The 27,255-nt window shown below is 29.3% G+C and overlaps 1 protein-coding gene across 1 annotated transcript; it reads right to left on the reverse strand.

The window, feature by feature from the left end:
- Positions 1 to 4,176: 4,176 nt before the first annotated feature.
- On the reverse strand, positions 4,177 to 26,878 carry LOC129976746 (noggin-2-like). Its single transcript, XM_056090475.1, has 2 exons — positions 25,275 to 26,878; positions 4,177 to 5,427 (listed from the first exon to the last, which is right to left on the reverse strand). Exon 1 carries the CDS (start codon positions 26,138 to 26,140, stop codon positions 25,427 to 25,429), a length of 714 nt encoding a protein of 237 aa, XP_055946450.1. The 5' UTR covers positions 26,141 to 26,878; the 3' UTR covers positions 4,177 to 5,427; positions 25,275 to 25,426.
- Between the last annotated feature and the right edge of the window lie 377 nt (positions 26,879 to 27,255).

The raw sequence follows: 27,255 nt of genomic DNA on the forward strand, positions 1-27,255 counted from the left end.
GGCATTTTCACATCAAAGCAAGTACAATATCATGATGCCAATCGTGGAGTGAAAAATAAAATTATACCTTAGATGCTATTATAAAATGTTAAATATTCAACTTGGTATGATATGCATTCTGAATTTATTTTATAGAATTTGTATCTGAAGTTGAATCAGAATAACCTGACTTACGATTTTAAATATCATATTAACCTACTAAGCTCTGTGTTCATATTTGCTTAAGAAAAAAAAAGATAATACTATCCTATTTTCACAGAGGTTTTTTCAAGGTTTAATGCTATGAGATATCAGATTATAAGTAACATTTGAATCAAATTAATGAGTTATTTTGTAACCGTAAAAGAAAGCGTCACTAAATAATTCAAATAGTTATTTTACTTGTAATATTGATGTAATGTTCTATATTTTAAAAATAGCTAATTTAATCGTTTCTTCATACTGATAACGATTAAATGTTCATTTCAATTTTAAAAAAAGAAGAAGAAAAACACCGAACGCATTAGAAAAATCTGTAAATTATCTCACAAAACCGCACCATTATACGTAAGCAACTCAGATTGCAGTTCCAAATTTTCGTTTTTCATTTTTTTTCATCCAATTATAATTTAATTTATGCGTGAGTCATTGTAGTCTAGAAACACATATTTTTAATTGATAGAAATGTATCAGGATTCATTTTAACATTAAGGTAATAAGTGGTAAGTTTTAGGGTCAGTGTTTTTAGAGTTAGTTGGTTGTTTACTAAATGTGAAGGAGAAAAAAAAATATGAACCTCATAACATTTTCTTAACTTTGTTTTTGTCACAGTTTATCAAATCACAATAGTGTCTTGAAATTAAGTGATAAGTTGACCAGATAAGATGTGGTCTAACTTTGCTTTTAAATACGTATAAACATCGATTAACTGGAAACAATGGCTACAACACTTATCTATCTATTTATACTAATAATAAATATGTGTGTATCGTGTATTGGCAATCTACTGGACAGAATATTTGACAAACAGCTATCAAAATTGACGGATATATATCTTGGAGTTTGGAAATGTGCACTTAGGAGCGATTTTTTTAAAATTTTAATTAATTAAAAATTGCTGTAATTTGGCATTGTTAAACGATGACGTCCGAAAATATTATTGAAAAAAAATAAATTTAAAACCATCACAAAATTTTAAAAAATTATCCTTTCCATGATAACAATTCTATACTCATACGAATTTTTTGCTAAATTTTGGCAATTTTTAAGAAATACTTTTTGCCTAATTTCCAATAAGCGATTATGTTGCTGCCCTAAAATTCAAACCATTTTCATTATTTCATCAAATATTTAATCGCCTGATATTCTTCCATTATTGAAAGCTAAGGAATAAGGATTCTGTTTAATATCAGTGCAGTTGATGAAGAAAAAAAAATTACCAATATATTGAAAAAAATATTTCAACTTCTTATACATCTATTTTTGCAAAAATCCATAAATTGCCAGATCTATTGGATAATTCTATTAATTAAAATAATTTTCAAAATCTGGCCAAAGTGGGTTGTAAAACATATATACTTTATACAAGCCTTTTGCCACTCACAATGTTTGTGCAGTTTTCCTAAAAAAATATTAACTTATGGTATAACTTACTATAAAACTTTATTTTTAATTACGCACACACATATATATGCATGAGTAAAGTTTTTGATATTAAAAATGATTTGGTATTAAAAACGCCGTCCTCTCCTGTCTGCGAAAATTTCTGTTTTTCCTCTGTTTGTTTCGCCATTTTAGAACAAGCACAAAATAAAAAACTCAAACAAGCAAACATTTACAAACCGATTTAAACGTTTAAAAAGTTTTAAAATGTAGAAGAACGCTTGAAGCACGTTACAGTCGCCCTGCAGGAGTTTCACTTGAACGCGCTAGGCGCGTTACGGACGACGAAGAGGATAAAGAAATTATGTTTCTTGTGTTGTTTAAAAATTATTTGAGACAATCTGCAAACTTTCTAGAAAAAATGAAGTACTGAAATTCCTTGATGCAACAGATTTTTTTTTTCATTTCGATTAAAAGCAAAGCAGTTGTTAGATTTAATGATTCTTTGTATATAAAATAATTATTAATAATGAGTTTTTAAAAAAACTTTCATTTAGAGATGGGATTCTATCGAGTTTAATTTTAAAATTCTTTTTGCAAACGATATTCACATAACATAGCCTTCAGTGCCTGTTTTGATTATATGTTATAGCTTAAACCATTTCAATAATTGTATTTCATGTTGTAAGTATTTCAAATTTTGTCCCAAATACTGAAATATAAGTAAAGTTTTAATGTATTTTTTGATATTTTAAGCCTTTTTTTTCTGTTTTGCAAGTCATACTATTTAATAAATTAAAAAAATAATTTTTGTAAATTTTTTGCAAACCATTCTAGGTATTTCATTTAGTAAATTATAAATAGATGACGCGAACAGAAATTTTTGAAGTTTTCAACTACTTCGGAGATGTTCAATCGCTAATGACAAATTTTTACATAAAAAACTCATTTAATTCTAAAAAGTCAAAAATAATCTCCTGCCCATTGAGGGGACGTGGACTCTATTAGACACTTGTGGGAATTATTCAGTCAGGGTCATGAAATGTTTTATGCATATGTATTAAAATAGAAATAGGTCAATTTTTTAAAAGACAATTTAAATGAAATACGTTATTAAAAATTTAAAAATTTTAAAACATTTCAGTAGTTTAAATTTTTTTCATTGTTTTTTTTATTACCCAATGTAAATTTATTTGGAACATGATTTTGTAAACTCACAATTTTGTAATTCCAATTAAATGCTCATTTTTTAGAAATATTTTGATGCACATTTACTGAACTTTTATAGGAATTTTATGTTTTTCTGAACTAAAATTGACTTTTAACGAGTTAAAAACCTCAAAACATAAAATGCATACCTCATTTTCTTTTAATGTTTGACCATCAATACCATTTAATTTCTTCAAAATTTAAGACACCTGGAGCATTTCAAAAATATTTAAACTAATTACAATGTCATTTTAAGAAAAGTCATTAATATGTACTTTTTTTTCTCTTAACCTTTCAAATACTTATTTTACTGAAGGATACATTTTATAACACTATTTTAGTTGAATATAAACATACATGTTGGTGATGAAACGATAAAAAATAAAATTGCCCGCTTTCGTCCATTTTGTTTATTGTCCACTGTCCCCTTTTGTTGCAAATTAGCAGGATAATTTAGCTAATATGCATCAAAGCAAAACTTAAACAACTGCATACTTTCGCGTAATCATCCCAGCAATTACTCAGGCTATTGAAGGAAGGGAAATAAAATGGCACAAAGACACAACAGTTTATACATACATCTATTTATTCAGGTGAAGAAACACTGAGTGACATACACAGAGGAGTTAGTATTCCGGCTACAGCTGGCATTGGTACAAGCTTATTCCTATTGTTTACATCAAATACAGTGATGACCTCAGACGACTATCCAAAATGGATTTGTAATTGCATTTGGGGGTGGAGCCTGAAGTTCTCTAATGAACAATGACGACAGAAAGAGTTGTCTAAATTGCACATGCATTTCGTTAGCTATCAAAAGAACATCCATTATTAAGGCTCTTAAAATTTTCGAGGATTATTATGACGCTCTCTGTTTCGGAATGAACACTTTTTAAAATGTGAAGAAACCTCAATAGGAGAAAAACACGTTTTTGACATTTTTTTATTATTATTTTGAAGGACCTTGGCAGAAATAGAATTTCGAAATTAAAGATGTCATTAATGTAAATTCATTTTTAAAAGTTTCATAGCAAAGCGTTTCAAATTGAAACTGCTATTAGTAAATGTAATTTAAGAAGGATTTAGACTTTTAAAATGAGGAAATTTGAAACTATTATTAAACAAGTATTCAAATGTTCTCAATAAAGCCTGCTTGTTGGCAATTAAGCTAATATCTATAAAAGAATTTTTAATAAGAATGCATAAAAAATCGTTTTCAACATGAAAACGGTTCTTAGAAATTTAATTAGACATATTTTATATTTTCATATAATATTATTTGAGTAAGAAAAATATGAGTGATGATTAAATTTTTAAAAATAATTCCAATATCTGAATTTAATTATTTAGATAATATTTATTTTAAAACAAATCAAAACTTTTTAAAATTTAATTTTAGACTTCTTTTGTTTCAAAATAAACGTCACTTGTGCAAAATGATTCCAAACTTATTTTGATAATAGAACGACTTGAAATAAAGCTTCAAAACTATTATCTTATTTTTTTAAAAATCTATTACTTATTTGTAATTTGTTTTGGTAATATTTTATATCAAATTTTGTAGACTAATTATAATCTATATTTCTGTACAAATAAGACTAGAATAACTTGTTACATCAATACAACTAATTTATACAATCTCGTAAGCACACAATATTTCCAATAAAGCACAATTCAATTCATACTATGTGGTAATTAAATCTTCCTGTAGAAGCATTAATGCAGCTAATTAAATCGGATATAACAATATTTAGATACAGATATTTAGTAAGGAAACTTCAAAAATTTTTACCTCCGTTCAAATTTTTACTTAAAACACAAACATTTTTTTTTTTTTTGTACTTATTATATTACACTATGTTTAAGACTACAAATATGTATTTGGCAACATTCATAATAATTTGTACTAACACGCAGAATATCTAACATTTAGAAAGACAATAAATATTAAGCACAAGAATAGGAAATATGTGCCACATTTTCGATGTTTTAAAAATAAAAGCACATAGGGACCGGGAGAAACACAATGAGTATGAATGTATGTACAATAAAATTTACAACAAATGAATTCGTACTTCACGTTCCCTTAAAACAAAAAGAAAAAAAACGAAAAATTTAAATAAATTCCAAATTTACAAACGAATTAAAAATAATTACATGCTTACCGATTTCCAAACCATAGTAGAATTTTACTCACTAGGCATGAAAAATCAGTAAAAAGTAAATAAACATAAGTAACAAAAATATTTTTTTACAAATCCTTAGAACATAAAGAGTATAAATTAATCAACAATCGATCATAGACATCGAATGACTTCTATCACAGGTATAAAGAACATTTCAAAACACAAGTTTTGTTTTATGCTGTTCCGAATAGTTAACCAAAAACATGCAATCTGCCTGCAGTTTCAAGGATATATCCTGTTTATCTACGAGGACATTTCGATTCGTCTTTTGCAGGCATCAAAAGCATACCAGCTGTCCTTTAAATGCAGTTGCAAACTTGGAGCAAGAATGCTGCTGCTTCAGAATGCCACAGCTAATTGTCCGTGAGTGTGACGAGAAAAGGGGAGGGGAAGATTCTGTGGAAGTGCTCGCAGTTGAGATGAGATTTCGGATGACTAATTCAAAAACGTCCTGAAAAGACAAAAAAGAAATCACATTAGAATCGCACATAATATCAGATCGATAACAATAAATAAAATACATAACTGATGATTAAATTTAAGAGAATTTTCATATTTATCTAATTAGTTCAATAAATTTCTTAAATTTCATAGCATTTCAAAAGATTTTTTAATCCCAGTTCTAAGATTTAATCATCTTTATTTAAAAGAATAAAGATGATTAAACCAAAATATATCATATTTATCAAGCATTAAAACCATAAATTTATTTTTTTGTGTTTTCGATTTTATATAAATAAGCATACTGATGCATTAAAAGTTGTTAATATCGTTAATAATAGTGTACGTTTATATATTATATAACAGTTATATCGTTATTATAATAACGTTACTTACTATACATTTATTTTTCTGTGTGCGAATCTATATAAATAAGCCCACTGATGCATCAAAAGTTGTTAATATCGTTAATAATACTATAAATCTTCGTCGGGAGATTGTTTTGATAAATCCTTTATTGCTGTAAAACTGCACGTTCCTGCACGTTAAAAATGAGTTTATTACCATTTAAAATAAGAATTTTTGTAAACATTCCAGTATCATTCGAGTCAGAGTTTTCAATCTCATATATGATCCAGCAATAATGAGCACCCAAAACGTTCTCGCATAATCTTACATAAAGACCTAATCCCCCTTCCTTCACATAAAATTGTATAACTCAAATAAGGCCCCGAATACCTTGCATTGCATTAGCTAACGATCGCTACGATATATAGATAGATCTCCAGCGGGAATCTGGCATTTTTATTGAGTCGCGAGAATATGTCGTGTTGACACTTTTTTGCTTGCCTATTGATAGTAAAATTTGAAACTACAGAACATAAAGAATTTTAATGATGTAAGCCATTGCGTCTGCATCCATGCGAAAGCACAGGCAAGTAGACGGTCATCCTTTAGACAGATTTGGTACAAAATTTGATAAGTACCTATATTTGAGATGATGAATCTGTTACGAAATTTTATTTGCCTAAATCTATCAACTTCGGAGCCATCGAGTTCACTTGCATTCGAATAACTAGACAGACAGACTTCCTGAGAATGGATTTCTTTCAAAATTTGATATAAATCTATAAATTTGATTATAATTCCATAATACTAAATTTCATCTCTCGCTTTCAAAGCGTTTTTGAATTATCGCGTTCACGCACTAACAGGTATAATGCCAAAAATATGTATCGCGGACTCAGAAAGGTTTGAAACGTGGACATCTCGATTACAATACTTCCTCTATATTTTGTAAAGGAGATAGTAAAAATTAATAAATGCAACACAAAGTAAGTGCTGCCAAAAAAATATAAACGAAGAAAAAAATTCGTTCATAATCAGTAATGAATAGAAAAAAATTAAATTGCCATGAGAAAATAATAAAGATCAATCGACCGACAAGAATTTTACACTATTCATCTTACAATATATTTATGGTTCTTCCCCAAGCATGCTGTAGAGCGATTCGACTTGAAAATTTGCAAAATAAAAGATATAACAAAATGTTAATTATTTCTATTCATATCCGACGATAGCCTATATCAATCCAAGCTAAGAATTAACAGCTAGCTATTACAGTTACGGCAAAGAAAACCAGATACTTTATAGGTATTCATTAGGCTAGAAAGGAGAAAAAATTTAAGCATAACGACAGCTATACTTAAGATAGTGCGGCACAGTTAATGGCAAATTACACTTATGCCGGGTTTACACTAGGCCAGTAAGACAAGGCATGCGTAGAAAGGGACTGACTTATGTTTGCCACAATTTCACAAGATAGATTTAGGCATTCCATTCTTGATAATAGATGGTCATTTTGGTGTCCCTGAAATTTTCTTTTTCACTGCGTATTGTATTAAAATAATGGATATGTGCACACATACATACAAAAAAAACATGGTAAAATAAAAAAAAAGGTCAGCACACCTAAATTTGGAAAACTATATAAAAAAATGGCAAATAAGAAAAATAAAAAAACCACAACCACGCCTCAGAAAGAATGAAGAGCAAAAAATGTCGGAATTAATCTATGATAAGTGATCCATTTTTTCACGCCAAAACCCACCAAATTCTACAAATAAGAAAAACACAGCATGTTGTTGTGTTGCACAATAAGAAAAAAATACAGCATGTTGTTGTCCTGTCGGGACAATTACTTGTCATGGACCGAAGAGCATTTTTCAGCCTTTCTACGCATGCGCTGCCCACTGTCCGTCTTATAACTGGCCGAGTGTAAACCCGTCATAAGAGTATATAGTTTATTACTTGCTGCATGTATCGAAGTAAACAACTAGTTAAAACTAATTAAATATTCCTAAATAAGAGACTTAATACCTTAAATAAGAGGAAAATTCTACATCAGAACCTAAATTTGTGTAATATCGTGATGATCTTTCTATGGCTATAAATGCTTAGATGCATATTGGAAAATTACTATATACTGACTGGCCTTTGAATTGAATTGGTATCATAATTTCAACTATAGCAAGTATGTGGTTCCTAAAAGAAAAAATTACGTCGGCAAGATGTAAATATCCAGATGTATGGAGTCATTTTTGCAGGAAAAAGCTGCGCTTTTAAAATGGGAGAACAAGTATTTTGATTTAAATGTCACGAATTAAATATTTTAACTTAAGCGGAACCCTTCACTGTTTTTCAAGCATATAATAAAATACTTTGGCATATACTCTGAGAACAAACTTGTTTGGTAACAAGTTATTGCAGCAGTTTTATTTAAATAATTTAAAGGTAAAGTTTGAAAATTTCTTTTTGTTTAAATATAATAGCTGCTTAGATTAAATCATGAACCGTTTTCTAAATTGTACTGTTCAAATCAACTAGAATATTATCCCGAGTTAAAGACACATCTTAGAGAATAGTTATAATAGTCAATATTCCTCATAAACTAGAAATAGAACAACCAACCATTAGAAATAGAAAAAAAAAAAAATACGACACGAAAAATATTAAGTTTGTTCAAACACACCAAAAACTTAAGTTATGTCCTTTTGTGTCATTTATGAGGAAACAAAGAAACAATTTTCTTTGATTATTATATATTTTTTACATTTTTATTATATTTATTATATATTTATTTTATATATTTATTTTTATATTATATATTTATTACATATTTTTAGCTTTATAACCAAAAATCATACTTGTTTATAAACTGTCTGGTGGCTTGAATTTGAAAGCCAAGCCATTTGAAGTGATTTCCCTGAAAATTTCTTGTATATCCACCTAGTATCTTATCCACCTCTACATAGAATTATGGATCTTGCAAAAAGCATAAACATCTTTGCTCAAAGTCTGAGTGTTTGAGATTCAAATCTAAACACTCAAAAAATAGGTACTCTTTTTTTTTCCCGGATCCCCCTTGATGAGAGTTGTGTCTATTGTAAAAGAGCTCATTCACTCCAGATATTTTGGAGCGGAACGATTAACCGACCATTTTAACCAACGCAGTTAATGCAAATACCGAATGCTCTACTTGTGTGTTAAAAAAATGCAATTAATATAAAAACACCAGAAAACTGAAAACGTATTTTAGGTCTTTGTTTTTTTCGCTCAATGGATCCAAAATGTTACACAGAACTAAAACAGTAGTCGCAAAATAACATTCCAAGTTTTATTGATTTATGTAGCGTTTTTTGAGTTACTGCGTTTAGTTAGATACAAAAACACAGACCGGCAGATAGTGAAGCGCTTGTCGGATTTGGTTGGCATTTCATACAGATACACGCTTTAAAAGCTCGTATACCGAATGGCATCCATCTAGCCTCTTTACGTTTGTTAGTGACCATGTTACTTCGTATTCCGATTTCCTTCAAAATTTGGCAAAAATCTTCAAATTTTGTGCAAAGACCATATCGAAAACCTTCAGACCTTCGTTTAGCTGAAAGCATTTTTGATTTATGAAGTTCACACACAAAGAAACAGGGATAGTTCTAAAAATGTGCTTTTCGGGCCCAGAGAGCTCCAAAACGCGAAGATTCGACACAATTTTGAACTCGAATGTTTTGATGGTGACAATACTTTCTTTCTCTTTGGATACTTCGCATCAAGAGAATGACTGTTTTTTGCTTTAACTGTACTTTAAGAGATTGTTAATTTACTTTGAAAAATTAATTATTTAATCCGAGTAACCTGTTTATTACTTAGACAGATATCAAATAGTTTTAAACTACTTTTGCTTTAATTGTATTTCTTGAAATTGATATTTTGCTTATGACAACTAGTGATACAATCTGAATAACTAGTTTCATTCATTGGACAGATGGCAAAACGTTTAAGCCATTTTTTTTTCTTATTTTAAAATGCATTTAATCAGAAGTTAATTAAATTCTTTTGAAGATAAATTAACTAAAATATTCTACAACTCATTTTTTATATTAAAATTACTTCATTATCAATATCAATTAAAAATGTCCAGATTGTCAACTTGTTTCCAACTCCATACCGCATTTTCTCTAATAACCTTTTACTTGATGCGTCATCTAAGCATATCTTGCCAGTTAAGAGTAGTTGCAGATTATAAAATTGCTGGAATAAAATTCTAACAAGAATAAAGTTCCTAGCTTGAAAAAAAACCCAGATTGGATGAATATAATTCACATTTAACATAGATTAAATTCTTTAAACATATTTTCAAAAAGAAAATAATTCTCAAACTATTCTATTTATGTAAGAAATACATTTACATTATAGAACATAATTTTTGAGCTTTACAAAGTTGATTTTACAGAAAATTTACGATTATTTATATAAAAAAATGCTTTGAAATATTCTAAGACAAACAGTGAATAAAAAAGTTGCACTAAGACGTTAAAAAAATTGATTACCAACACTTCTTTAACTACTGTAAAAATAGAGTTACAGAGAAAAGTTGCACCTTACTTCCAAAGCGGCTATTTTAAATTTGAGTCAAATAATTCTTTCAAAAGAGTTACACAAAATAAAACTTGAAGCAAGGTGTAAAATCCATCGGGCTGTTTGTGTATCGTCTTCGAAAAGAAGAATTAAGCTTTCCTAAGATGCAACGAGGACTTTTTAACCTTGGTGCATTGATTTATGCGCCTGTTTGCAAAATACAAGTGTTTTTCTTTTCGCGCTATAGATCTCAGTCATTCTTTTTTAAGCCCTTTTTGCTTTCGAATATTCTTTTTCCCGCCCTTTTTACTAGAACTCTTCGGGTCGAGACACTGCTAACCCGTAAGATATTGGGACGTGTGAATTAAGAAAAAGAAATTGTCTTTGCATCGCGTTTCGTGGCAACGGCCTTACTATCAAGACTGAATCTTCAACGGAGGGTGGTTTTCATTCATGGAATCGCAATTTCTGTCTGGTTTTTAGTTTTGTTCTATTTTTATGTCGCGATATCTCTTAATATATCAAGTTCTCCGTCAGAGATTAAAGAATCATGAATGGCGATATTGAATATAAGGTTCCAAATTAGCTTTGTTTTTAAAAGATATAACTTTTTTAAAAATAAAAGTGCCATGTTTAAAAGTACTTGCAAATATTTTTTTGATGTTTTCCTATTTATTCAAAGTTAGACAGTCCTTGAATAAATTTTTGATTAAAGGGCACTTGAATTTAATCTTTTGAATATTTTGTATGTCATTCAAGGAATTAATTAATTTGTTTGCAATATGAGACAATTTTATCTTTTCATGCATATATTATATCTGCATTTACATTAATGGATTTCGCTCTTAACAATTAGCCCCATGAGTTAAGAACTCATAGAACGAAAAAATAAGCAGATATTATGCTCCTAGTTAATAGTTTTTGATTTGATCCTTATGCGTATCAAAACGAATTGATAAATATAATCAGATTTTAAATACTATTATTGGTATTTGTACCAGTTCACAAATGAGGCGGCATTTTTTAAATATCATGTATCAATCGCTAATGTTGAATCGCATGTGCCATTCTACGAATTGTCAGCAACAACAATTGCCAGGAACAACAATTTTTTTTATAATTGCTTTTGCATTTAGAAGACATAAAGCAGGATTGGGGAAAAGTAATAGATGCGCCAGGCGTCTATTCTAGTTGACGCACAAAGACAAAATATTATCGCTTTTCTTTCATTTCTTTGAATCTAGACATAACGAGAAGTGTAAAAATTTTTTTAAACCAACGGGATTAGTCTCCCATAAACTTTCTTGCATAATCTCTAATAAATGTGATTGTGTATTATTGATTGAACTATTGGCGAACAGTGCTTACGAAAGAGCCCAATGGTATGTCATTGGCGATTCATCGCAGGGATTCGGTTAATTCACAAGCACCAAAATATCGCATGTTTATTTTGAACGCCATTTTCCCCTCCGATTCAAGCCGAAATTTGACGCAGAACTCCAATTTTAATCACAAAACCACATACTAAACTTCATGCCTTATTTAAATCTTTGAGTTTCGCGTTTGCATGTTTCCGTAAGTACAGATAGACAGACTGCCAACCAAATGATGCACTTCGTTCAAAATTTGATAGGTATCTACATTTTGCGTGAAAGATTTGCATTTTATCCGTTTATCACTCTTTATTTTATAGTTATCGTGTTTAACTTATATTTGACCAACTGTGGAGGAAGTTTTCTTCGGAATGGATTTAGTTCAAAATTTGAAAGAAATCTACAACTGTGATGTAAAAATCTTATACTAAATTTCATCGATCTAGCTCAAAGCGTGTTTGAGTTGCCTTGTTCTCAGACAGACATAATGCCAAAAATGTGTTTCTTCAATTCAAGAAAGTTTAAAATACGGAGATTCGTATCAGAGAAAGTAAAAAAGGCAGTTTCAAACGTTAAAGTCAAATTTGAAAGTCTAAACAAACACGAAAATTCATAACATGATTCCAAAAAAAAGTCTGTTTCGAGTTGAAGACATTCTGAGTAGTTTGATAAAGGAAGAATCATAAAAAAAATCTGAGACAGTTGATACATAATAAATTTTTAAAAATGTAAAAATTTTAAGAAAAAATTGCAAGGAAATAATTTTTACTGTCCATAAAAAACTAATAGATTTAAAATGAAAGTGGTATAAAATGAGTGATTTAGAGATAATCTGTTCCTAATTTCCAGAGGAAAAACGTTAAAACTGCCGTTAATCTCTTTCCTTAGTGAGTAACTATTGTCCAAAAAATAAGATCATGAAAAATTTTTTAACCCAAAAATCCAACGGAACGTAGAAATCAGTGTAACGCAATGTATCACGCAATTGAAAGAGAGTATATAAGTATAACAATATTATCATATTAAAAGATACAACTGGGGGACCCTATTTATATGCAGTGTCACTGTTTATGTGTTTTTATTTTCTCGCATACGAAATATATCAGTAGAAAATATTGTAGTCGTCAAAAAATTCGAACGCGATATTTTGATAAACCTGCGCGTTTTATACTCCCCTGAAATCGATAAACACATTGTCGCATCTCTGTCTATCTTCATGTGAACGTGATCATTCAAAGCACTTTGAGAAAATTTGAAATTTTTTGGTCCGAAAACCGAATTGGCAGAATTTTTTTTTCTCCAAAATTTCGATTGAAATCCATTCATAGAAATTCTGTTTCACCGGCTGTCAAAATACAAGTTCACACAATAAATATAAAACGAAGAAAGTTAGATGGTTAAAACTTAACATACAGATTTCATATCTAACAGATAGACATCTCATTTCAAATCAAATTTTCAAATATATCAAATTTTGAACCAAATTCGCCAAGGGACTGTCTGTCGGTCTGTACTGTTAAAAGTATATAAACGCGATAGATCAAAAACACAATAACTTAAATATATGAGATTTAGTGGGCGATTTTGTGACTAAAATTTTAGTCCAGTGTCAACTATTGGTTTCATTTTATTAGAAAAAAAGTGTTCAAAATAAATATTTCACTTTTTTTAATGGTGAATTAGCTGCATGCGAGTGATTAATTGTCAAAAATCGCACGACAGTTACACGCCAAAGATCGATATTTTTAAGTATTGTTCGCCAAAACCATGCTATTAATTTATAAGGTAACAGTTTTCTTAACTGCACTACGATTCACACTGATCACATGTATGGGGTCCTGAAAATAAATATCTGAGACTCGTGGTATTCACTTTCTGGTTTGTTGTACTGTAAAGATGGTTTTTGTGGGATAATAAAGTGAACGCGAGATTAACGTGAAAAACTTAACGTTTTGTGCGATAATAACGTGAAAAACTTAAAATGTTATTAAATTTTTAATTAAGAAAAATGTCTAGTTTATGAAAGCCTTTTGTTATTCGAAAGCATTCATTTTTATGCCTAATACTACAGAAATAACTACATGTCAAATTTGGTAATTGTAGGTCCAACGGTCTGCCCTGGTTGTGAGTAATATTTGTTTCATGCATTACGCGGTTCACAATCTATCGACATCCAGTCAATCATCTATAAGCGCTATTGTTTTTTAAAAAATCATTATAAATGCAGTGGTAAAAGTCTCCATGATTATCTTATGATTGAAATCATAAAACAAAAATGAAATATTTTTATTTTTTATTCTAATAAAATAAAATGGACCGAATATTATTCAAGCATCTTGTTTGTTATACTGAATATTTAATGTAGTAAGGAATATAATATTATAAATAGATTAATTAAAAATTGTTTTGGTGTCAAATATAGATAAAATCTTGTATAAATACAATATAATTGCATAATCTTATTTCTATTCGCTCTTTCTTTTCTAGTTACTTTTATTTTAAAATTCACTCCCGAATTTGAAGTTAAAAATTTCCTGGTTTGCCTGCCCGTGAATGTAGTGTTTTTAATAGAACGGAGCTATTATTATTATTAGGTCACCTTTTTTTTTACGAAAAATTAAACTCATAATGTATTAAATCCAATTTGGCATGCAATAATTTCGATGAAAATTCAGTGAAATCATTGAAAAATGGATCCATTTTATCAAAATCCTTGAATAAAATATGGCATATAACTGCAATTCTTCCCCTTTTTTGGTAACTCGTCTTCTTTTACAATCTTAAAAAATTCAATACCGAACCATTTGAAATACTGCTTATGACAAATAAAATTCATGAAATGTAATTGGATTAAATACGTTTGACTTCGATACTCAAATATTCTTAATACTTCAGCACCTAATATAGAATATATCGTGAAATATTCAAAAGGATTTTTGTACTTTTGAAAACATTTAAATTTGTTAAAATGAGTTCGACGAATAGTAGAAATACAATTAATAAATTTATTTAAAATTTGAATCTGTTAAAAAAATTTCAATACATAAGACTTGAACTAAAAAAAATTCATAAATACAATTTTTAAGAGAAATTTTTTTAACATTTGAACATTCGACGACCAATATATATTCTATATTAGTTTTTTGAAATCAAAATACTTCGGAATTATATAAAGAAATCAGACTTGAATGAACTAAAATTTGAAAACGATATTTAAACAAAACTTCTTTTTGTAAGATGAATTCATTTTTTTTTGAAACTCATATTGTCAAATCAAAGTTGATTCATTTTCTAAAATTGCTTATTATTATGAAATACCTACAGATTCGAATAATAAACAATGCATTTTAACAGACGATACTTCAGCATATTTTTATTTTCACACTATCATTAAAAGAGAAAACAGAATTTGAGTTAAAGATCCCAGACCGAACAAATATTTATTTATATTCCCGCCACAGAAAGGTCTATGGCATTTCAGATTTGAAAAGAAATATTTAAATAGCTTTTTTCCAGCAAATAATAAATAATGCAAATTTCTTGAATAATTTATTTTTGTAATTTTTTTTTTATCATGAACGCAAATGCTTTGAGAATGCAATAGACAAATAAGATTTCGTTATTTTGTGATCTGTTATTTTAAAGCATCGCATCGAAAAGAACCTTAAACTCAGTCTTCGTTCAAATTATGTATTCAAGCATTTAATATGAAAATGCTGAAACAATGTGTATTCCATGAAATATTGCATTTTACGAAAGTAAATATTTATATAATTTTTATTTTATAAAGCTTTTTTTTCTTGTTCTAAAACAGGGCTTAATATTTAATTTATTTCCGTGTAAACATTTTAAGATGCATTGGGTATTTTGAAGAATACTGCAATCATTTAAAATTTTGATCATTTATGTAAACGATTTTTTACCATTAAAAATGCTTTCCATAGTTGCATTGCTTCGTTTAGTTTAAAAATGGTTAAAGAATATTTTCATGCAATTTTTATTCTTTTTTTCGAAAATGGAAGGTACATGAAGTTTAACAGCGCATCGGCTTTATTTATTGAGGTTAAATAATTGAATTTGTCCTTTTATTATTTTCTTAAAATGATATTATTTGTTATTTCATACTTATATGAATTCTACTTTTTTGTGCGTTTGATTCATACCTCTTAAATTTGAAAAAAAAAATATTTTTACATAGTTATTTCACATTGATGTAGATTTAAGAAAAAGGCAAAAATACTTTGAAGTTATAAAAGATTATTAATTTAGATAATCTTTACCTTTAGAGATTTTTTTACTGATATATTAGAAGTGAATACTTTCATAAAATATTTAACATCTGACCACAATTTAAAGTAACAAAGTCTATCGATAACAGAAAGAGATAAAAAAACCCAAATCATTATTTATAAAATTTTTGTTGTACTAAAACTTTAACCCTTAGGATACATTTGACGTTTCGGAACGTCCTGTAATTGTTTGAATTTATGTTTCAATTTTTTAATGCTAATTAATTTAAATTATTTCAATATCATGCGGCAGTATGTATTCTGAATAATATGAAATATATTCATTCTTACATAAAATCTATTGTCTTTTCATGTTTAAAAAATTAAATACGTTCCAAATATAAATAACGCTTTCAAATAAATGTATAGTCAAAGGGATAATAAGCCGAAGAAATTTTAAAACGGAATAACCACATTTCCAAGGAAATATATCGTTCGATTTAAGGACAGTTTTATTTAACTTTTTTGATTTTAAATTTAGTATTTCAGCACTAGGCGGGCATAAGATGTCTTCCAAAATATAATCAAGAAAAGAAATCGTGTCCTTCGCACTCAGAATCCAGAAACAATAATAAAATTCCAAGACAAGCTGATTCTGAAGAAAATTTTATTGAAAGAATTCCATTTCCAGTCATCCATCTACTCGATTGAAAAACTTTTCTGGAATTGAATTGACAGAAACTGGATGGAAAACAGACAGTGACAGATGACCTGCATACACAGAATTCATTGAACCCAGAAAAGCATTCGATTGCCAGTAATGCTCTGATTTTCAGAATTATGCAAACATAAACTGAAATACAGTCGTCCTGATGTCAGCTTCCCCTGCAAATCATTTTCACGGTTAACCACATCCTTAGGCTTTCTCTTTTTGTAGTTTTCTGTGAAATCAACAACAAGGTCCTCAACCTTTTGAAGATGGCTTTAAAAGAGCTTTTACGCACTTTTTGTAGATCAAAAAGAATAAAAACACAAGAAAATCCTATAAAACTCTCCACTTCTTGCCCAAACAAACTTACCCCTTCACAAGACGCTCACTCGCTATATGGCTTAGCGTAAAAATAATAATATTAAAAAAATTATAAGTGGGCCTGATTAACCTAACAGTCTTCACTGCTGCGGACTTTTCATTTATTTATAACAATTTTTTTTCTTTCTTCTTGACTGACTCCTCGAAGATGCTTGCTGCGGTTCAACATATTCTGCTTTTAAGCAGCACTCCAGAGCGAATTCAGTCAAAAACTGGAAAAAACGGCACTTTCTTTTATTTTTGCTGTTTGGCTGGTGTTCAAATGGGTTGTTTTCATCCTTTTTTTCCCATGCTTGAAACAGTCAACTAGTTTAAACAGCGCCAACATGTGTTCGCACGCGCTATAAAGTTTTTGACTTATGACTGGAATTGCTGAAATCTTTTTCTATTCTTTAAGAAACCTTGCATAAGGATGTTATACATAGGAGACAATAAGGCTAGTGTTCAGAATTACGCGACTCCCTAATAGGTCATTTATGAAGTAATTCTAGTATTCCTTTTTTTTCACTTTAACGCAAATTTTCGTTTGGAAAACTTTGCTGCAAATAAGATGTTGCAAAACCAATGAGATTTCGTTCGAAATGTGGTATCCATATTCTTATATAAATATGGCTACCACATTTTTTAACGCAAGTTTTCGTTTGGAAAACTTTGCTGCAAATAAGATGTTGCAAAACCAATGATATTTCGTTCGAAATGTGGTATCCATATTCTTAGATAAATATGGACACCACATTTTTTAACACAAATTTTCGTTTGGAAAACTTTTTTGCGAATAAGATGTTGCAGATCCAAAGAGGTTTCGCTCTTATGAATACGGATATTGATAGAAAATAAAAGACATCATGCTTTAGACATTTCAATATGAAATTTTAAAAAAATCAAATTTTCTTTGAAATCTTGTTGTACAGATCTAAAATATATTTTTTCACATGCAGCAGTAGTATACGTTTTTATTATTTGCATCGTCACTTCAAATTCTCTACGCACTTTCACGATTTCTTTTTCGGCAAAAATAACAATTCTGCAAGCGTAGTTTCTTTTATACAAATAAACACTTTGTGTGAAGAGATAAGATAACTTGACAATTAAAAATTTATAACTTAAAAAAAAGGAAATCTTTCATGACATGCATATTTTGACAATTTTAATAAATATTTTAAATCAAAATAATTTTCTGAAATGTTTTTGCATATTAATATTAAGGAATGCAATAAAAAGCACTTTATCACGGCAAATTAGTAAGTTCACAATTACACTCGATCTTTGATTTTTATGGAAATTTTTCCGCGAGTAATGAGTTTGAGATAAATTTACATACAAGTGACAAAATATTTTATTTAAAATATCGTTTTAAAATTTTCATATCTCTATATTTTTTGGAATTTTTATCGTCTCACTTCTGCAAGTGAATTTACACATTATCTGTTGCACTACTTTGAATTTTTTCTTAAAATTAGTAAAATAATTTATATAATTATCTTTCAGAAAATATTGAATGCAAACATAATTTTCTAATACAGGATACTTTTCATGCTTTGCGTATTCTTTGAAATGAAAGTAATAAATTTATTTTTTAAAGAAATTCGTGAAAATTAAAAGATGTTGCACATTGGTATGCTAGTGTATGAATTGCACTGCTAACATAAGTTTAAGAATTAAGTTTAAATTTTTTAAACGCTTTTAGTATTTATACGAGTAATTGCTTTCAGATCATTAAATCTGCTATATTCTCTTTGCAACCTTTCAGAAATTTAATTTTTACAACACAAACTTATATAAACTGATTTTCCATCTAAAGTAGAATTTTTTCAGTCATTTTTTCTTTATTAAGGTTTAACGTAAACCCCATTTTTACCAAGGTGTCTGCTTTCTATAAAAATGAGCAAACTATGATGGTCTGAAACTTTCAAAACGTTGCACAATAAAGCCTTTAATTTTTGCATCCACGACAAATATACTAGTAATGATAGTAATGTGAATTGCTGCCTTTAAACCTGAATTAGTACAATACTTGACCTTTTTATTAATATTTAAAATTGTTTATTACTTTTTTAATGTGCATTTTTTCTCCTTTTGTTACTGAAAATTAAAATGATCATGCAGACATGGAATTTATGATCAGGGATTTTAAATAAGTAATAGTTATTTTATTTTTCGAATAATCACATTCAATCAGCCATTCTCTATCATTTATGGGTTCATTATGACTTCTACACAAGATAATTAATAATATATTTGTGAAATGAATTATTTTATTATATTAATTATTTTATTAAATACGAAATAAAATATAACTGTACTGCATACTAAGATTTCTATTTCCCTTCTAAAATATCTAAAAATATCCTAGCGTTGAAAACCTAAAGTACCGCCATAAAATAATTTTTTTAAAAAAGAAATTATTCCTTTTTTTACTTTGGATAGTCTTTTAGGACGGTTCTAAATTTCAGTTCTTCAATTCTTCATTTCAGAAACAAACAAAATACCATACATTCGATAAAATATACATTTTATAATGATGAATATTTGCATCATTATTAGAACTGTATTTTTAAATATTTTGAATAATTTAATGACAAATAAATAAAATAATTAATTTGTTAGGTTTTTTTTTTAATATGAAGACAGAAATTTTAGATGGAATTTTTTTGAGTTGAATAGCAAATGCAATAATTAATTAAGTTCACAAACAATTTAAATAATTATTTCTATATATCTCTCTCATTTATTTATTATACCTAATACAACTTTTAAACTCGAAACAAGATATTTGTAAAATTAAATTCTACCCAGGATTTATATGTGTGATATATAATTTATACATTATTCATTATATTTAATATCAAATAACTAATGAATTATTTTAAAACATTTCAAAGTTCCAAATATCAGTAGGTCCAGCAGGGCTCGTTAGTATCAAAATATAACCAGAAATCATTTCAAGAAATGGCTGCAATTAGGTATTAGGAAACAAATTACGAATTGTAAACTAAAAAATTATTGCAAAGTATAAAAAGTAATGAAATTAATTGCAAAATGTAAAATGAAACTATTATTTAAAATGTAAAAAAAATACAAATAATGCTATTCGACTCATTTCGTTATTGAACTGCTAGTCTATTGTACAATGCGATTCCATTAGCTACACAAATTTAGGTACAATTTTCAATATAAATACAAAATCAATACAAACTTCAAATACTTAAAATGGCGCTTCAAAATTGCTAATTAGTAATTTAGATTTTACTAATAAATAGATAAAAACTAGAATTAATCAGTAATTGAAATAATGATTCATTAAAAATTATTAATTTTGGTTTATTAATAAAAATCTGTAAAAGATAAAGTAACTAAATAATTTGTAGTTAAATTGCGCATTAATTGAAACTTTTGAAATATTAACTACATGAAAGCCTCAATATAGCGGCTGTAGGTTATCCGTTTCAAACAAAGTAATATTCCCAACAAATAATTTTAATTGGGTAATAATGCAACATTATTTATATTAATGGAAGTACAGTACTAGCTATAAAAGTACTTATTATGTATCAAATTACAAATTACTTTCAACATATAATGGCTAAATTGGAAAAGACGTATAATTTACATTATTTTTATTTTTAAAACCAAAAAAATCTTTTGAAAATTAGCATTCTTTATTCAAATTTTGTATGTGCAGTTATAAGGACTTTGGTACGAAAAAAGTTCGATAGTAAATGAATTTCTCTAGATGCAAATATTTTGTGTAACATTATCAAATTTATTTGCTGTTACTTCATCATCAACAATAGGCACAGAATGACAAAAATCTAGTTTACATACTATTAAATAACATTCAAACAATTTCTATCAAAATTTGTGAGAAAAAAAAAACTATACAGCGAAGAATTATATAGAATATTGAGAATTATATAGACAAACTCTAGAGCAAATATTGGTAAGCATTTTATTTCTAAAGGTTAATTATTTGCTCGCAAGAAGATTAAGATTTGTGTTTAAAAAATGTAATGCTAAACAGCAAGCACTTAAAGTATGTTAAGAAAATTGGTGCGCTCAAGTTATATTTTTGTACATTTACGACTCATTGACTTTGAAAGTTAAAAAAAATTACAAAAAAATAAGCTAAACATTTTTGTTGTGATTATAAATTAAAATACAATGAAGTCTTACAAAAAAATGAAAAATGTATGAAATGTCAGCTATATATATATATAAAGAGACAGTGAGAGAATTTAGCAATAAGTAAAAAAAAGTTCTTTTGTGAGAAATAAAATTAGTTTTAGCGTTTTTCTATGAATTAAGTAAGAGGGAAATCTTTCAAAATCAATAAATATTTAAATATGGAGTCAAACATAAAAAAGAATTATGTTGTGCTTGACTACATTGTCATAGTTTTCATTTTAATATCAAATTCTCACACAATTCTTAGTTTAAGAAAAAAAGCTTATCTCAAGTTGAGTTAAATTATTTCTTCAAAGCTAAAACTATTTATATTTAAATTTCTCTCTAAAAAGAAACCCTCTTAACAACTGCACTTGAAAACCGATGCACCTTTCAAAAATAAATAAAATGTTTCAAACTACATTTGTATGCTATTCAGGAATCGTCAAGCTTCGGTTTTCTAGCCTAACAAATCACTCTCGAAGGTTTCCAACCTTGTGAAAAGCATCAGGAAATCAAAGCCTCCCCCGCAGTTTTTTCTCTCCTCAATCCAACAAAAAAGGGATTTAACCTTGTTAAGTCAAGGATATGAATGACTGCAATCGCTTCTTCAAGTATCTTAAGTAACGTTTTGTTTCAAGTGCGTATTGGTGTTGCGGGTTTAATAGACTTGAGGAATAAAAAAAAAATCGCTAACTAATCATTTGCTTTTCCTAGTAATGGGATCTTTGTTTTCAATTTAATTGATGAAAATAAATTAATTTTGAAGGCATTTCATGTTGTGGATAGAGATACTATGCGACTCAAAATGGACAAATCCTAATTGGATACTCTTACATTCCTCATCAGAATTTGTTATAAATGGAACTTGTATCTATAGTCCTACATGCAAATGTTTTACTGTTTTGGCAAGTCTTTTATTATAACATCAATTAATTGACAAAATATCTCATTTTAAATTAATAATTTATTTTCCAAGACCTCTCACGGTAACTCTCTAACTCAGCGGAATTTCACAAGATTTTATCACTGTACAAAGTGCATTCTTATAATCGTTGCGATTAGTCCTATTCAGACAAAGATGCAGGTATAACAATGGATATTTCTTCAAATTTCATATCTTTTGAAAAAATTTTGCATTTTTATAAATTTAGCCTCACTTTTCTGTCTTATGCATCTGATTAAATTTTCGCAAGTGATTTTGTAGCCATGCATTTCTCTATCAGAGATACCATTTTCTGCTACCATAATCTGATTTCTGGATTCTGAAATTTATTCGTTCCTAATTGGCGTTGCTAATACCTACATAAAGGCAGAATGCTGTACTCTTAATTTTAAGTACACCTATACAGGATCTCCGGTTGACATGTACTCTTACATTTAAGTACGACTATAGAGGATCTCCAATTTTAATTCCAGCTGACACGCACTCTTACATTTAAGTACAACTATATAGGATCTCGAATTGTCATTCCGGTTGACATGCACTCTTACATTTAAGTACAACTATATAGGATCTCGAATTGTCATTCCGGTTGACATGCACTCTTACATTTAAGTACAACTATATAGGATCTCGAATTGTCATTCCGGTTGACATGCACTCTTACATTTAAGTACAACTATATAGGATCTCGAATTGTCATTCCGGTTGACACGCACTCTTACATTTAAGTACAACTATATAGGATCTCGAATTGTCATTCCGGTTGACACGCACTCTTACATTTAAGTACAACTATATAGGATCTCGAATTGTCATTCCGGTTGACACGCACTCTTACATTTAAGTACAACTATATAGGATCTCGAATTGTCATTCCGGTTGACATGCACTCTTACATTTAAGTACAACTATATAGGATTTCCAATTTTTATTCCGGTTGACATGTAAGTTGGAATTGTAATGTTCAGTACTATGTTCATTCAAACGGGCTTTGAAAATCGCCCATGAAACACAGAAATTCAATATATGGATATATAAAATGTGAGAAATGTATATTTTCTCTAATAATATTATCTCCCCGGAAATATAAAATACAAGTTCAATTATACAAAAATATCATCTGAAGCAAAATTGATTCTGAATATATCTTTTATAGTTGTTTCAGATAATGTTAAATTAAATAGAAGGAATATATTACTTTATATAACAGATTTTTTATTGGTTTTTATATTATCAGAAAATAATTCATTATCCAGAGTTGTGTTGCTAACACCTTGTCTATGAGGTTCCAAAGTACTCGTACGTTTTCATTCACATTTACGCTATGATGCTCACGTTACAATGAAATTAAAATCTATCTTTTACAGTTTTTTAACAGCGGAAAATGTATACATTCACATCTTTTTTCATTATAAAAAATATTTTTCAGCAAATCTATTCATAGAAATTCACTTTTCTAATGGTAACCAACAGCGATTTTCATGATTATAAACGCAAGTAATACAGTATTCGAGTAAAAGTCATAACCTTCATATTTCCTTAGTCAAGTTACATACCTTTATATTTAACAAGTTTTTCTTTAAAGAAAAGTTTGATACTTTCTTTCCAATAAAAAAGAATTAAAAATAGTAAAGTACAAAAAGAAGAGACCTAAACTGAGCTTTTATTCCCTTCTAAATGGTAATAGCAAAAGTTTCATAGGAGAATTTCATATGGATGCATTATTTGTAAATTAATGTGATACATTTTATTTAATTAACATCACATATGGCTGTTTTAAACATAAAAAATTCAATTTTGATATTCTAGAAATTTTGCTAAATATCTGAAGATTTTTTAAAAAATATTATGTTTCAAATATACATTAAAGCAATCGCACGCAATCTAACCAAATTATTTGATAAAAAATTCTTAACAGTTTACATATAAAATGAATATTATGAGGACGAAACTTTGAAAAAACTATAGCCTATTTTGAAAACAAAATTTTCATTGCCTTGCAAGAACACGACTGAAGTGGAGAAATAATTTATAGGCTTTTTCTCGCCATGCATAGTTTAAATTCTATTCCCGTAAAACAAATAGAATGCATCTCGATTTGTTCAAAACGCGGAAGCACCTTTTCTAAGAAGCATTAAATCGTATTTTTTATTTATTTATTTTATTATTATTATTTATTTTTTCACATTCAAAGAAAGTATTGGACAAAAAAAAATTACACTTTACTGTCATTCAGCAGGAAAAATAGTATTGAAGAGCTATTTGATTAACACACGGAATTTTAACTTCTCCTTTTTTATTACGACAATAAAAAGTATAAAATTTGTTTTTACCATATAAAGAGAAATTTCACAATTATTAAAAGAGAGCCGAAGAAAACGTATTTTTAGATGCGATTTTTTTTCTCAGAAAATTACAAGAAAGACAGTTAAATATCACTAAAAATCATTAATTATATACATTATTGACTGTACCTGATGTGACCGCTCATCTTTTAAAAATGACCATCTCTTATAAAAACAAGTTTCAAATCATAAAAATGACCACCTCTTATAAAAACAAGTTTCAAATCATAAAAATGACCACCTCTTATAAAAACAAGTTTCAATTAGAAGCAATAAAATTATCATTCAGTATTTCATTGTCATACATAACTTGTTCATCAGTAAACGTCTCCATATTAAAAAATATGTTAAATTGTATTCGTGATGATACTGCACACATAAGACCGACTTAAAATTCTTTATTATTAAGATTATTATAATTAGAAATTTTCTGTAACTATTTTTCGACGATGGTTTGTTAATGTTTTCATACAAAAATGTAAACACAGAACATTCTGCTTCAATTTCATTTATACTAGATGCAGTTGTACGATATTCAATATGTTCCGTAGTTAAGTGGGCTAAAATGCCCTCATTAACATTGGAGACCAATAATTTCTAATGGAACATCTTGTTGAGTTTATTGCATTCAGAGTTTCGGGGCTTTTTTTAACTATTCATAAAATGTCTAATAATATTTCACACATATTGTACCCTTTTTTACATATTCAAGGTATATTTTAAATCGTTTTCTTTCACATATGTTTTTATTTTCTAACTCCAACGAAAAACAAGATAACAAAGCTCAACTTACCGCTTGCAAGACAAACGTCTTTGGAATCCTGAGAATGCACAACCAGCGCCGCTTCTGTGTGAGGAATTCACCAAACCACAATAAAAAAATCACATATGTTGCTTTTCCTACCTACACTGAACAATAGTAACTAAAGGAGAGAAATCGGCACCTCAACAACTGCAACTGCACTCGGTTATGATGGGGATATTGACTGGTATCCACTTGCAGTGTTTCTTTTTGTTCCAGTCCTGACAGTGCCACCGGAGGACCGTCTTCCTCACGAACCGGTGCGGCTTGCAGGACATACCGCTTGGAAAGGAACAAGAACCGAGGGTCAGGCACGAACCTTCCTTGATCCACCTCGGCCAGAACCTCAAGCCAAGATCCTTCCATCGGTACGCCACGGGACAGTAAGTGTAGGCCCACAGCATCTGCTTAAATTTTCGGCGCATTTTTTTACCAACTTTCATCCGGAATCGACTACCATCCGGCAACTTCAAAGCATGCAGACGAAGATGCCGGATTTCCTTGGGCATTTTCGAAGATGGCACTAATTTGCCGCGTTTGGTCCTCTTGAAGCTGAATTCTACAGTTCCGTTTGGATGCAAGATGCTCTCCAAGGGTCGAGTTTCACTCATGAATTGTTTATCGAAATCTCTGTCCAGGCGTTCTCTTAAAGGTTTTGGACTGAGATCCTCAGGTTTGGGATCATAACGCTTGTCTTTGGGTTCGATGAGGTCCAGAACGGGCAGATCGTGGGAAGGAACGGGCCGCATCCAGTTACGAGCACCCCAAGTCACACGAGAATTCACTACAATAAGAGATAGGATAACTTGAGTCAATAGTGCTGCACCGCATTGCTGTAACGGAACACCAAGAGTCATCGTCACAATAAGATAGTACAATGTTTATACTTCTCCTTTATTTTTTATTTTATTGTTTATATTTCCCGTCGCTTTGGATCAAGAAATTCAAATTCAGAATCTATGGATTCGCTTCCATCCAATTCAAGAAATTCGCGAGATTTTAAATTGATCTATATGATGCTGAGCAGGTAATCCGGCAACAATTTTACCATACTGATATATCAATAATAATAGTTATGTCCACAGTTCTACGAAATCACTTTTAGCTCTCAAATTCTGAATGGTCATCACTTTTATGAAATCCGAGAACGATGTATAATCCATATTTGGACATGGGTCTTGCAAAACTTATTTCCAAACCAGTTTTAATTTTGGTCTTCAAATTTCCGATTAATCTTTTGCAAATATGCAATAAAATGAATATTTAGAGAAATCTGAATTTACGAGCTAAATCCAGAATGAGATCGGTAGTTCCAACAACGGTGTGAGTAAAATGCAAAGAAATGAGAAACCGATAAAAATGTTACCCTCCTCGATTAATTCATCACCATCGACGTCTTGTCAATATCGCTATCAATTCCATTCATTCAAAAAACAAAGCGGCAGCATTTGCATTTCTTTACTACTACGACTGGTAGTAAAAAAGTGAGTGTAAGAAGAGAGTTTATGAATGGGAGCCGAGGAACAGCTTGCGAGCAACCTGACGGCGGGACCGTGGGGATGATGACTGGTCTTGCGAGTGGAGAACCCTGCTACTTCTCTGACTCGGATCGCGCGTTTTTAGAGAGAAGGGGGGTGGGGCGAACGGGAAGGGTGGGACGGAATGGGAGAATAGACTCTGGACGGTTGGAGGGAGAAAGTGAAGAGTCGTCTGCCTGTGTGCAATGGAAAAAAAGATTTTGATGCCGTTTGGTGCGAACTTTTTTTTTATATGTATCTGTGCGACACGACTTATTTTATTCAAAATAGGTAGGGGTGGAAATTAATTTAGGTTGTTTGCAAGAGTATGATTAAAATGTTCTTTTTGCGTTCTTCATGCGTTGGAAGTTAGAATAGTCAATCCTATTTTTTCTAATTATGATGCTGAGTTCTATTCTTCAATCGTAAGATTCATTTTCTTTTATGTTTAAGAA

Source organism: Argiope bruennichi, chromosome 7 (genome assembly GCF_947563725.1).
Source record: "Argiope bruennichi chromosome 7, qqArgBrue1.1, whole genome shotgun sequence".
Lineage (NCBI taxonomy): Eukaryota > Metazoa > Arthropoda > Arachnida > Araneae > Araneidae > Argiope > Argiope bruennichi.